Raw genomic sequence first — 12,901 nt, forward strand, 5'->3', positions numbered from 1 at the left:
GCAAGACTAAAGTACCTACAGTACTCCGTACCTAGGTTACTACCCCGACCCGACTCTTTAGCCTTGCATTATTGTTATCTTTTCGTACAAAAAGGTTTGCGTGACAATAATGTGACAGGTCCTTCCCCCCCGATATGTATGTACGGTACATTGTACAGTACAAAACGAGAAGCTAACCTTTTTGTTTGACAGATTACGGGAAAGACGTGACCACCTGCCTAAATGAGAATAAGGAATCTGGAGGAGGAGGAGGAGGAGGAGGAGGAGGGGTTAATGAGTAGGTAGGTACCTACGGATAGGGTCTGGGGGTTTATCTCTTTTTTCCAGTTCATCTCATCAAGTACCCTCCACGAGTGGAAAAGTGATAGGAGGCATTTTCTTCACAACCGGTAAAAGAGTACTCTTTAATTACGGGTACACAAGGGAAAGCACAGTTCAGGTAGAGAAGAGGGGTCAATAATGTATTCATTACAGCACACAGTACTCCGTAGGTAGGTTACTTCATCTTCGGAAGAGAAGGGGGATCGATAAACTCATCCGAGACCGGAGGAAGGCGGGCATGTCCTTTGATAGATACTCGTACTCGTTACCTTACCCAAAAGTATGTAAATACTCCGTACAGCAATGAGTTTACAGTCAAATTGGACACAATAGGCAGTGAGAAGCGAGTCCAGCTTACGGGAGGGATCGATCATAATCATCATCAACCCTCCTTTCCGGCTGACAAGTAACTACTCCGGAATCTGTATCCGATGGAGCAGGTTTGATTTTTCTACTTTTTCCTTTCTCGGATCGATTACCCTAGTCTCCTTGTACTATGTTACTTGTACTTGTACATCGGTGAGACTACGGAATGAATCGTTCTTACCTCTAGGTATTATTTACTCCGTAGTCCGTACTTGTTACTTGTACTCCCCGTAAGTATCCAGCGTCGTTGCTTGACTCTGGCACGAGTAGGTTTTCTTTGCTTGTCATGATTGTAAAGAACGTCCGATTACGATGCGATGGTCAGTGAATGATTACGTTGACCAAACAGGCAATAATGATACGGGAGTAAGATATAGTGAGATGGCCATCTTGACCCTCTGAAGTTTCCTGTCGTGTCCCTGTGTCTGTGCCAACTCCCTTCCTTTATTTTCTTTCTTTACTTATTCCTGACACGAAATTTCTTCCATCCAACATGACAAGATGATTTTTTTTTTCGGCTTGCGACTCTTTCAAGGTCTAGAGAAGAATGTTGCAAGACAATTGCTTATCTGTTGACAGAAACCACAACGGCCAATGGTGCATGTTGCCAAGGCTGGTCCTGTAACAATATCCTAATATGCATGTGAATCCAACCTTTCAACCATGACGAAGAATTTTTCTATAGAGATAACCACATTTCTACTCGTGTAGGGCAAATGAATTAACAACAGACACAAAATTGGAGTGTGACATCTTAGAAACACTGTTATTCCAAGGGGACGTTATCTCAAAATACAGAACATATAACGCACATCTATTTCCCAACGGATTTTCGCCAACCGATTCTCGGATCATCAAATATCGGGCAGGCCAAAAACAAAAAGAAAATGTCGGCACAAAACGAGGCGACGCCACGAGTGTTCCTCATCCGCCACGGTAAGTCACATTACTGTGGACGAATCATACTTGTATCCTTCCTAAAACTTACTATTGACACAAACCCCCTTTCTTTAGGCGAAACAGAATGGTCCAAAAACGGCCGATACACTTCGACGACAGATTTGGAATTACTTCCCGAAGGTGTCGAAAAGGTCAAACAAACCGCCAGCGTGGCATTCGGTCCTGGCCGATTGATCGACCCATCCAAGGTTGGTTTGATAATGTGTAGTCCTCGGAAACGAGCACGACAGACTCTCGACTTGTACCTGGACCGATTGTCCACCGAGGTACCCAGATCTTCGGAAGATGGTACCACCGTCGTCGAAGACAGATCAGATCTCGAATCCAAGATCACGGTAACCGAGGACCTGGCCGAGTGGGGTTACGGAGACTACGAGGGTCTACTGACGCAGCAGATTCGGGATTTGCGAAGGTCGCGAGGTCTCGACACCGTCCGTCGGTGGAACGCCTTGCTGGACGGCTGCGAGGGACCTGGGAGCGAGGTCCCCGCTGATGTGATGCGACGAATCGACCGCATCATCTCACGCGTCACCGCCCTCCAGAGAGACGCCCTCGACCACGCCAGGCCCTGCGACGTCGTACTCTTCGCACACGGACACATCTTTCGGGCGTTCGTCAAGCGTTGGCTGGGCTTCGCGGTCGACGACCCGGTCAGGTTGGACTTCCAGTTCGAACCGGGGAGCGTGTGCGGGTTGAGTTACGCCAACCGGAACGTCGAGGATCGTGTCCTCCTCGCCGGGATGAGGCTGCCGTTCCTTCTTCTACTGCCCCCTCATCGTCATCATGAAAGGTCCTCCAAACAGAGTCAGTCACGTTGACCCCCCTTATCCGGGCAGGCACGAAATTGACTTTGCCAAGTGGACGTCACCGACGAGAAATATACACACGATACTACTACGAGGGGTCATGGCATCCTAGAGAGAATTCATGATCAGTGGGAGAGAGGAATTTCAATCAATTCACAGGGCAATGCACCACCGGAATTTAATAACGCAAGCTGATTCGTTCTCTCTTTACTAAGACTTTACTAGTAGTATATTTTTTCACTCCCTCTCTGTCCTAAAAAGGCATTATGTACTGTTTGAGCAGTTCAGGTAGACACACTGCTATTACTTCCCACCATCAGGTAATTTGAACCTGCACCATTCCGTCCTCCTTACACCTCAATGCCCAACGCTTCCGCCGCAGCGGCACGTCTCTTGGCACTGTGCATGGCACGACGCATTCTCAAGTTTCCTTGCTCATTGGCAGCCGCGAGGGCTCTCTTCTTGGTGATCAAGAAGCTCTTTTGACCAAAGTCTGGTGTCCCACCCAGAGTGGCGAAGATGTCACCGACATAATTGGTCGGCGTGATGCCCTTCTCAAACGTACTGTCCCAGCCGTCGAGAACGCCCTGAACGACTTTGATTCCGGCCAGATAGATGTTCTTGATCGCGGGAGGGAAACCACCTTGGTCGACGAAGAGCAAGTTCTGGATCTCGCTGATTCCTGGAGGCGGGCGGTCAAAGTCCGAAGCCGTACGCATGACGATGACTCGGTTGTAGTCCGTCAGATTCATCCTTGTGGCGCGAAGGATGACTTCGAGCGAGGCATTGTCTTCTTGAGCCGTCGTGCAGTAGACTCCACTGCCGTTGGTCCAGATACGTGTGGTGTTCTCGAACGCTTCAGACAGGTGCGTACCAGAGTAGTAGACATCCGAGGTGGCCACATCACAGCCCAGCACACTAGGTCCCTGTGATCCCGCAGTGTATGCTGCCTCCGGTGCATATTTAGCTCGGTATGCCTGCGCCGTCGCCGTGTCGTTAAGCGCGGCCGACGAGGCCAAGTCAATCGCGATGTCTCGCAGGGCAAGATTCGTCTCGAAGACTTCGGTTCCATACGCCTCCTCAGGGCAATCCGCTGGGTTATCCGTATTGTATGGAATGTATCCAGTGGTGTAGTTATCTGGCAGGTCGCGATAGTCGAATTCGTACTGTAGTGCGACTTGGACGGCATATCGGGCAAAAGTCACAGAGGCCAATGTGGCAACCTTGGGGTTTACACCCGCTATTGATACAAGTCTTAGCATATTCTCCTCGACGTAAACGAGGAAGAGGGTCCTCGAGTCCGAAGAAGAGCCACTCACCAATTCCTGCCACCATAAAGTACGACTTGGTCAGGTCGAACTTCGGGCTCAAAACAAAGGCCGACATTGTAGATGCAGCATTGATCTCGCTTTCACCAGTGACAACCTGGCAGATCTCGCCGTTGGCTGTGCAGTGAACTTCTGGAAACAATGGTGATAGACCGGGCAAGGTGATATTTTGTGCAAGCAGGTCGAACTCGTCAATGCCCCACCATACGGCTGCTTCTGGCTCGAACATGCTTACGATGACGAACTTAGGAGCGATGACTCCATCCCTTCGAGAGACGGCATTCCTCTCTACAAGAGGCGTCGCTGTGCTCAAGAAGGGAATCAAGGCCGTTGCCGCAAGCAAATTCGACAACTTCAGTGACCACATGTTGACAATGATGTGATGAGAGTGGCCCTCGAACGATTCCTCACTACAGAGGCACGCGAGCAAGAAGAAAAAGTTGTCGGATAGGCGCAGTCTGGGAAGAGCTCACCTTTTTAAGCCGGCTTTCTTAGCTCTAAACAGTCTCCAGGACATTTTTCTGAGCTACCTTGCAGAGCTCCGATGCTCCTTCCCTGTTCGTCTGCAGGTTCCCTGTACCACGTTGCGAGAAACTCCATCGGCGGGAGCCGAAGAGCCACAAACGAAGGAATCTTGAAGATTTGATTCGACCTCCGAGCTATCGGTCGACGGTACCTTGCCTTAAGAGCCGAATCGGCGAGTCACAGTCGAGAAACAACGATCATCATTGGAGCTTTGACAGCTATCGACTGTCGTTATCTTTGAGCCAAAAAATGCATAGATGGGGAAACTCATGGACGGAGCAGAGTGGAGTGAAAGAAAGAAGGCCATGATGCGGGCCTAGCAGTACTAGGCCAGTGATCCCACGCTGTTATCTTCGACCAGGGCCAAGTCAAGCCAAATAAAGGCCTGTCTGTGCTACTTTAGTATGTGCACCAGCATACAATTGGCAGAGTCGCATGGAGGCTGAGGGCCTTATTGTCAAGCCGGCTGCTTTGGGAGCGGCAGAAGCGACAACGTCGATATGTGAGTGTGACAAAAGAAAAAAGAGTCGATAGCTTGGGTGATAAACCATCCAATGAACAAGCTTGGATAAGCTCACGGAGACTTATCTCGGCAATCGGCGGTAAATGCTTGGCCCACGTCAGTGGAAATAGTGCCGACTATGCATATGTTTTAATCCATGAGCGGCGAGTACGAATACGAGTGCATATGTTTCACAGGCATCCATTTCTACGGACTAAGACAATTACCGACGAACAATGCGCTGAGTGTGTATGTCCAATTGCAGAACAATTACTCGCCTTAGCTCCATGTGCCACCTTGCCCAAATCCCCCAACATAATAGATAAAATACATCAGCCATGCCGACAGTAAGAACATGCTCTCCATTCTGATTGCAAAAATGAACCTCAAAAACGCCTTGAATCTCGATCGCCTTTCCTTCGTGACCATATTTTCACCTTTTGATTCGGAAAGAGGTCTGCTTTCCTCTTGTTCCGATAAGCTCATACAATCGTCTTTATCTGGCGGGTCGACTCGAGGTTCTGGTGGCCTGGAATGTAAAATCTGTGACAAGATCCTTCATGCCGAAAGTCGCGTTCAGCTTCAATGCAACGTCCTTATGAAAGTCGTGGAGGTGGTGAAGCGACCATCGCTCCACACAAAGTACAGTACATAACGAACAGACTTACTCTTCAGCATCGCTCTTGATGTTCGGGGCATCGCTGGCTCCACTGTTCACACTCTCCACGCCCAGGTTTGTGTCTACAGTGTCGGTCGAGTTGCCCACCTGCTCGATCGAGCTAAAGCCGAACTCACTCGGTCGTCTGCCCCGGTGGGAACTGACATCTCTGGCGTCAGGTATACTTCGTTCCTCGATGTTCCACTGCTGGATCGCGCGGATGATGTCGACCGCTAACTGGCCATTTCGCTGCAGCGCAGTAGCCCAGTGTGCCGGGATCTGGTCGCCAGTGGTCAACTGACGAGCCACGGATGAAACCATCATCTCGCGCATCTCATTGTCCTCATCGGTTTCCGAATAGATGTATTGTACTCTGCGCAGACCAGGATAGGTGGATGTGCTGTGGTAGAAGTCTCTGACAGTCTCGACCACATCATATTGTAGCTGTTCCATCTCGAATTTTACAGCGAGTAGGTATAGCTCGAGAAGGGGACCGATATCTTTCTCGCTCTTTGGGGGGCGGACGGATTGCGAGTATAGCCAGCCCACAAGCAGCTGGAAAGGGTAATCATCTTCGTCTGGAACCCTATACGATTTGTTTCCGTTGTTTCCTTGTTGTTTCTTTTCCTCCTCCTTGTCATCGACATGGAACTTGGATGCGAAGAATGGTGAATGATGGCAGAGGAGTTGCTCGTGTAAAACCCAATGCGTTGATGATGGGCCGACGTAGACATCAACCATCGAAGATGTCAGGAGCCTATAGCTGGTCAGCGAATAGTACTTGAGATGAATAGTATCGTTCGGCGTACTCATGCAGCGACTTTTCCTTCTTCTGCTCCTGGATCTGGCCCGTCATGTTCTCCATGTTTGATAGGCACTTGCGACGAGATTCTCGGCGCAGTTGGACTTCTTCTTCAGTGGACTCGGCCAGCGATTCCGATATACTTCGGGCGGGCGAGCGCAACGACGATACTACTGCAGCGAAGAGCTATTCAGGTACAAGAAAAAAGAAAAGGAGAAAAGGGCATCGCAAAGTGACGGGACGTCACAAAAGATATTACGAAAAGCATCAGACCGGAATGGCTGGTAAAGAGGAACATGCTCGTCAACCCATGTACCTTGTCACAGTGACTCTCAGTCGACCACCAAGAGCAGAGACGTCAGGTCAAGCCACATTCCAGGTCGACATCAGCCAATGACGAATGCGAGCAGACGGCGACGCCATCATTGCGGGGAGACTCAGAGTCGTCGAACAAGGGTTATCGATGCCATAGGCCAATGCTCGGTAGAGAAACGATGAGAAGCGGAGAGGGCGGTACGAGAAGAAAATGCACCATGCGACAAAAAACCGGTTTGGTGGCGCAATACGAAGTCTCCACGCTCATTCATCTCCTCATGCTCTCATACTCTCATGCTCTCATGCACATCATACAATGCAGTCCTCACGTACTAGTCCGAAGTGAAGCTCGCGTATCGGAGTCCGGAGCATATCCAGTCATCACTTGCTGTCGCTTTTCACGACGTTAGGTGTTCAAGATCGCCCTCGATTTAAGACCCTGTGTTGCTACGGAAGTCCAGCCCCAAGTTCATTGACTGCAACTACACGCATTGAGTGGCACAGTACGTTTGGTAGAACTTCCTCTTCCTCCGCTTAGTGTAGCATCGAGGTCAAACGACTGTTAGCAGCCACAGTAAACGGCTACGTCGTAACGTTGAGTATTTTTATTTTGGAGAGCTTCTGCGGTCCATTGTTTTGATGCTATGGACTTTAGTGGTGCTCAGGAAAAGTTGGTACAGCCGCGTCGAGCATTATTTTCGCGAGCAGAAGTACATCTTCACTGCATTCAAATGCATTAGCTCCCTATCCGCAGCCCATGCCTTCTCTTCCCATAAACCTACTGATATGTGTATCATCACTATTCAGTCCTTTCCAGCGTTGCTATACTGGGAATTCGGTAGGCGAGGCTCGCGAGGCTGACGAATTGGAGACGCCCATGCTATGCGCTGCGAAGCTTCTCCAAGATCGCTCTATTAGATTGTTTTCTCATTGCAATTCCCAGAACAAACATCCATTGAGCATAGGTGGCTACGGCATCTGCTATTTCTCTCATCGTACCTACCTGAATACCAATCCTCGGCCACACCTGGATCACACATTGTGTCTTGTCCGTTCTGAAGTAGCTGACACAGAAAGTGATCATGGCATCCATTGTTCAACCCTGGTTGATATCGAAGTCAGTTCCCAAGACTGCACTCCATTACACCATTCCAATCACTTGGTAGCTAACACATTTCGTCGCAATGTCTAGATTCATCGATCCCATCTTCGCCGTTGGCGTCGGGCTGTCCGCTGCGTACGTGCGGATCCAGCGTGAAGAGCGAGAGAAGTACCCTGAACAAGATGCGAGTGCTACTGCGCTTTGGGAGAAGGGTGTCAGGATGACGAAGAGTTATTTTGGACGTGAAGAGGAGAAATAAGTCCACAAAACATCGAGGGTTTCAAAGGTGGCCACGAAGAATTGCGAAAATCAAAGAGCTTTGGGTCAAGATATATGCTTGAGGTTATTGGAGGAACATCAGTCGATGATTGACCACAAACTACGACCACGACAACACAAAACTTTTCGAGCCGTCTTGAGCGGTCTAGAACGCCCGAACCTTCTTCTCGACCAGAAGAAGCCGACTTTGAGGAACTCAAGGACTACTTTTCATCTCTGCCGGCCCTTGAGACCTAGGGCATTTACAGTAACGCACATTTATTCTGATGTGTCGTGCTGGTTGGTACCTCTCAAGGGTTTATCTCTCATGACTCATTGGAACGAGGCCATGTCTCAATTGGATATTTTGAAACCGAATCTTTGGGAATGCAACCTTTCTCGATTCTTTGAACACCAGTATTCTTCACGAGCACCGGACTGTGTCCCCGTCTCCACCAAACGCTAAAACTTGCTGGGCGGCATCCATTGGCTTCTGGAAATTCACTCGGTCTTTCCCTTAGGATTCGACTTGCATATGACCTGCTCGTCAGGTCTTCCAGCCCTAGATTGAATCAGACACCGAGCAGGTCCAGGGCAAGAAGCATTCTTTAGTTGATGCCAGTCTTTGCAGTTGCAAAAGCTTGTGAGCGCAGCGTCGCCTAAGCAAGGTGTCAATCACGACCACCTTTTCCTTGGACTAGAGGATTGCAGCACCGTTTGCCACAGCAACAGGCTGTGACACCTTCAGTTCGATCAGAGTACAGAGGATGTGGATGTGAAAATGGTGTAACAGGATCATATCATTGCATACTGGGAGACCTATAACACCTGGCTGACGCCAGTGGCGCTTCAACGCGAGGTCGTGGCCTGGAGAATGATTTGATGTTATGTGTTCATCCAGCTGAGAAAGGTGCTACCGTGATATACAGGGGGGTTTGTGATTAGAGCAACTTGGTATCATTCATGCAAGAAGACCGAAGCGGTGTATGGAGTCATAGGCAATGTGAGATGGACGAGAGGAAGATGTGAGAGACGGTTGTCGAAGCCAGCTCGTATCATGTTACACCTTTGGCCTTTGTACGTCTACACACACATAATGCAGTGAGGAGGCCTCCACTTGCCTACCCGTAATATGTTTCATTTGATGAGAATAGAAATTTGAGCTCTCGCCATCGGTATGGTACTTCTGTAGAGCGATATTGTCGATTAGTATAGGCCGAGTTCCTCATAATGAATCCCTCCATATAAGCGGCGAAGGATGTTAGGTCGCAGTATAGTGGTATGATGTGTAAGTATTGTTCTCCTTCTCATCCAGTCTACCCTTGACTCTTTCCGAAAAGTGTTCCTCCAGGTTTATATCTACCAGGTAGGAGCCGACGCGTCCAACCTCAACATACATTACTCCAGAGTTACGTTGGAACTCTCATAGCTCTTACACCCCCCCGCCCACTTATAAAATACCAGTCCAATTTTGGAAGGTGAGTGAGAAATCGGCATAAGCGAAGGAACTCGAACCACCTTCGGTTTGGGTGATCTTCCCTATCATATTGGCAACTGAGGCTCGGTACCCAACGGGGGCGATCAAGGTGACATGAACATGGTCGTGCCCATGAAAGGTGAGAAAAGTCTTACGTGTACCCCTGGGACATCAACAAGAGTAAAACAAGCATTCCCCTTCCACTCCTTATTTCATCTACATAGCACTCACCACAAAGCACAACGCTCAGCTTGTGTCCTCCCGGCTCACATACATTGTGTCGGTACAGCAAAAGACGTTAGCACCCCGACCAAACTTGGACCCAGAGACTTGAGAGGACACACCGGTTTCGTTACAACAAGATGACAGAAACCAAGGTCACACAAGGCACCGTGGCCTTCAAGTACCCGACACTTCCCAAACCGTGCGAAACATGGTACAAAGTACACGGGGATCTATCGTCGTCGTCCTCGACCCGTCGCCCGCTCGTCGTCGTCCACGGAGGACCTGGCCTGTCTCACAACTACCTCCTCAACCTCTCGCACCTGGTGGCGGCCGGCGGTGGCCACGGCGACACGTCGATCCCCGCCATCGTCTTCTACGACCAGATCGGCAGCGGCCTGAGCACGCACCTGCGAGAGAAACGGCTGGACGATTCGTTCTGGACCGTCGAGCTGTTCATGGCCGAACTCGACAACCTGTTGGGCCACCTGGAGATCTCGTCGTCCTTTGATCTGTTTGGCCACTCATGGGGCGGCATGATGGGGTCGCAGTTTGCGGCGCGAGGCCATCCGGGCCTGAAGAGACTGGTCCTCGCCAACGCGCCCGCCAGCATGCCACTGTTCGCCGCGAGTTGCGGGGCGTTGCGCAAGCACCTCCCGGCCGACGTCGACGACGCCATCTCCCGCCACGAGCGGGACGGCACCTACGAGGACCCCGAGTACCAGGACGCCGTGACCGAGTTCTACAAACGCTTCGTGTGCCGCGTCTTCCCCTTTCCCCAGGACTTTCTGGACGCCCTCGACTGGGCCGAAAAGGACGACACCGTCTACAGGACCATGAACGGACCGAGCGAGTTCACCATCACCGGTAACCTCAAGACCTGGAGTGTAATCGACCAGGTGCACAAGATCAACGTTCCGACTTTGCTTTTGAACGCCGAGTATGACGAGGTGGATGATAGGTACGTCTTTGTCTCCTACCAACGAGTTGAAAAAAGGGGCCAAACGACAAGAATGAACAAGAATTGATTGCTAACATATCGTCCTTCGGGGACAACCCAAAAAAGCTGCTTAAACCCATTTTTCCAAGGCATCCCCAAAGTCAAATGGTACCAGTTTTCCAATACGAGCCATTGTACCAACCTCGAGATCCCCGAGAAATACTGCAAAGTCATTGCCGACTTCTTGCTCAGCTCCTAACTAGGCTGTTTATGGTGTGATTAGTACGCTAGCTTGTGTCTTTCTTTGCAATCGCAAGCCGCCGAACGGACTGGTTGGACATAAGTATATATATATAGTGCTCTTACGATAGGTTACGACTGCAAGAGAGAAAAGAAATATGGCGAGCCCTTTGGTAAATCGTTTAGAGAGAGAAGTGAAGAGTTATTTTTCCGTTCCCGTTGCGACCCCATCAATCAGGGGAATGAGCAAAGCCTTATCCTGCTGTTTTGCCCCTTTGCCCGATTCCCAAGGACACACAAACACCCGTATACACATAGATACATGGCCCCGTCGCATACGGTCACCCCAAACCTGTCACTGGTCTATCACGCTGAAACCACAAATTAACGTGCCAAACAGACAACGGTCTGTGAAAGTAATATTGGCATCTCCCAGATTTCTTCCACATATCCCACCAGGTACAGCAGAAAGACACAAGATCACAATACCACATGAGATCCTCATCTCGACTAGCTCGGTATCATGTATAATCGTCACACGCTGCACCTATCAAGACAGTACATCTCCAATCGGCGAAATGCAAAACATTCGGGTCTATCTCGCTTTAGCTCTTGTCTTGTTCTTGACCTGTATTCTCCCACAGGCAGATACCGTAATATCCACAGCCTGTGAATAAAAAAAAATCATCTAGACAACCTTGCCAAAGGCAGGGATCAAAGTCTGTGCCAGCCAGAAGCTGAAGACCAGTTTAGGTCCTGTCATGAGCATCTTGGGCACTAAACCCTTGAAGAAACTCGTAGGACCCTCGTTCTTCATCATGCTGGCAACGATTCGGAATCCGGATTCGGGGTTCTCGAAGTTTCGGTTTTGAATACGAGTCTTGATCACATCGAGCGGTGCCGAGACAATCAAACTGGCCGACGCGCCTGCGACGGAGGCGACAAAGTTCTGGCCCCATGAAGCCTTGTTGTAGTCCTCGAGCTTGAACAACTTTTCCTTGGCCCAGGCGGAGCCACCAAACAGGGCAAACGACCCGGGAGCGTTTCGTGCGGCGGTCCAACCTGCGCCACGGTACAGGCCCATACCCTCATCTGCAACGATGCGGAAAAACCCTCGCGAGCGAAAGGCCTCGGGGTTGGTCTGTCTTTTAATCTTGAGCACGTCGAGGGGCAGCAGGACGATTTCACCGATGCCGATCAGCGAGCCCGCGGTCGCGTTGAGGATCGCCTTGCCCGTCCCCTTGCCGAATGCCTTGTCAAAATCGGATGCGTGGTGCTGCGTCAGGTAGTCTCGGACGAAAGGCTGTCCTCCGTACTTGTATATCCTCTGCAGGACCTTGTAACCGGCGGCGTAACCGAGGCCAGGGAAGAGGGAGGTGAATTTCGACAGGGCCGGGGCCGAGGCATGGTCCCTGAATATGACGGTGTTTAAGGCGGATACATTGGCTACCTGTCCTTGTCATCAGAAACAGTGGACGACCACACCGAAAGACAGATCGGTAGTAGCGAACTCACTTTGGTCGAGTTACTCATTAACCGTTTCGCGATCGTGTCGACAGGGTGAAAGACTAGAAGCTCGGCCACACCAGCAGAGCCTGTTTCGAGGTGGGCGCATCAGTCACTCACTGTTCGTCTGTAACCGTGAATCAGAGCACGTGGTGGTAGCTCACCTGATCCGAGTAATCTAGCAGTGCCGGATTCCCTTTTGTATTCTTTTCCAGCCGAGCCTAGAGCAGCCGGCGCCATAGCGGGAGGCGACATGTTGAGCAGCTATTTGCGTAGCCGAGTTTCGTGTGCGCGCAAGGGAGAAAAGACAAAGAGGTCGGTATATTCGGGGGAGCGCAAGTGGAAAAGCTGCGATGCTTGCGCCGGGATTCTTGGAAGGCCGGACCGCCGTTTGGTGGAAAGATGTATAACGAGGGTAGCGCTCAGGAGTGGAATAGACTCGAGGTTTCCGCGAGAAGGATGGACTGTGGGCGAGAGGGTGACAAAGAGGATGAAGTGCGTATCTACGAAAACTGAAGAAGGTCGGAGGTAATAAGTTATTTACTGGTAGAAGCGAAAAAAGTTTTGGTGGAG

General features: G+C 50.3%; 6 protein-coding genes across 7 annotated transcripts; 3 read left to right on the forward strand and 3 right to left on the reverse strand.

Moving 5' to 3' along the window:
- The first annotated feature begins 1,382 nt into the window (after positions 1-1,382).
- Positions 1,383-2,705, forward strand: PV06_09845 (uncharacterized protein). Its single transcript, XM_016411322.1, has 2 exons — positions 1,383-1,623; positions 1,702-2,705. Exons 1-2 carry the CDS (start codon positions 1,575-1,577, stop codon positions 2,463-2,465), a joined length of 813 nt encoding a protein of 270 aa, XP_016258076.1. The 5' UTR covers positions 1,383-1,574; the 3' UTR covers positions 2,466-2,705.
- A 98-nt stretch (positions 2,706-2,803) lies between these two features.
- On the reverse strand, positions 2,804-4,148 carry PV06_09846 (uncharacterized protein; the record flags this gene model as incomplete). Its single annotated transcript, XM_016411323.1, has 2 exons — positions 2,804-3,693; positions 3,773-4,148. 2 exons carry the CDS (start codon positions 4,146-4,148, stop codon positions 2,804-2,806), a joined length of 1,266 nt encoding a protein of 421 aa, XP_016258077.1.
- Positions 4,149-5,002: 854 nt separating this feature from the next.
- PV06_09847 lies at positions 5,003-6,743 on the reverse strand. 2 transcript variants are annotated; one of them, XM_016411324.1, is made up of 3 exons: positions 6,276-6,743; positions 5,477-6,223; positions 5,003-5,364 (listed from the first exon to the last, which is right to left on the reverse strand). In XM_016411324.1, exons 1-3 carry the CDS (start codon positions 6,329-6,331, stop codon positions 5,088-5,090), a joined length of 1,080 nt encoding a protein of 359 aa, XP_016258078.1. In that variant the 5' UTR covers positions 6,332-6,743; the 3' UTR covers positions 5,003-5,087. The 2 variants fall into 2 exon arrangements, with proteins under 2 accessions (XP_016258078.1, XP_016258079.1); XM_016411325.1 differs by having other exon boundaries at positions 5,003-6,223.
- A 1,306-nt stretch (positions 6,744-8,049) lies between these two features.
- PV06_09848 (uncharacterized protein) lies at positions 8,050-8,409 on the forward strand (the record flags this gene model as incomplete). Its single annotated transcript, XM_016411326.1, has 1 exon — positions 8,050-8,409. The coding sequence occupies one exon, from the start codon at positions 8,050-8,052 to the stop codon at positions 8,407-8,409; it is 360 nt and encodes a 119-aa protein (XP_016258080.1).
- A 1,373-nt stretch (positions 8,410-9,782) lies between these two features.
- Positions 9,783-11,019, forward strand: PV06_09849 (uncharacterized protein; the record flags this gene model as incomplete). The annotated part of the gene is made up of 2 exons (XM_016411327.1): positions 9,783-10,603; positions 10,709-11,019. The coding sequence occupies 2 exons, from the start codon at positions 9,783-9,785 to the stop codon at positions 10,839-10,841; spliced, it is 954 nt and encodes a 317-aa protein (XP_016258081.1). The 3' UTR covers positions 10,842-11,019.
- Positions 10,939-12,863, reverse strand: PV06_09850 (uncharacterized protein). Its single transcript, XM_016411328.1, has 3 exons — positions 12,493-12,863; positions 12,338-12,417; positions 10,939-12,272 (listed from the first exon to the last, which is right to left on the reverse strand). The coding sequence occupies exons 1-3, from the start codon at positions 12,581-12,583 to the stop codon at positions 11,511-11,513; spliced, it is 933 nt and encodes a 310-aa protein (XP_016258082.1). The 5' UTR covers positions 12,584-12,863; the 3' UTR covers positions 10,939-11,510.
- Positions 12,864-12,901: the final 38 nt, after the last annotated feature.

The sequence above is a fragment of the Exophiala oligosperma genome, assembly GCF_000835515.1.
Source record: "Exophiala oligosperma strain CBS 72588 unplaced genomic scaffold supercont1.11, whole genome shotgun sequence".
In the NCBI taxonomy this organism is placed as follows: Eukaryota; Fungi; Ascomycota; class Eurotiomycetes; order Chaetothyriales; family Herpotrichiellaceae; genus Exophiala; species Exophiala oligosperma.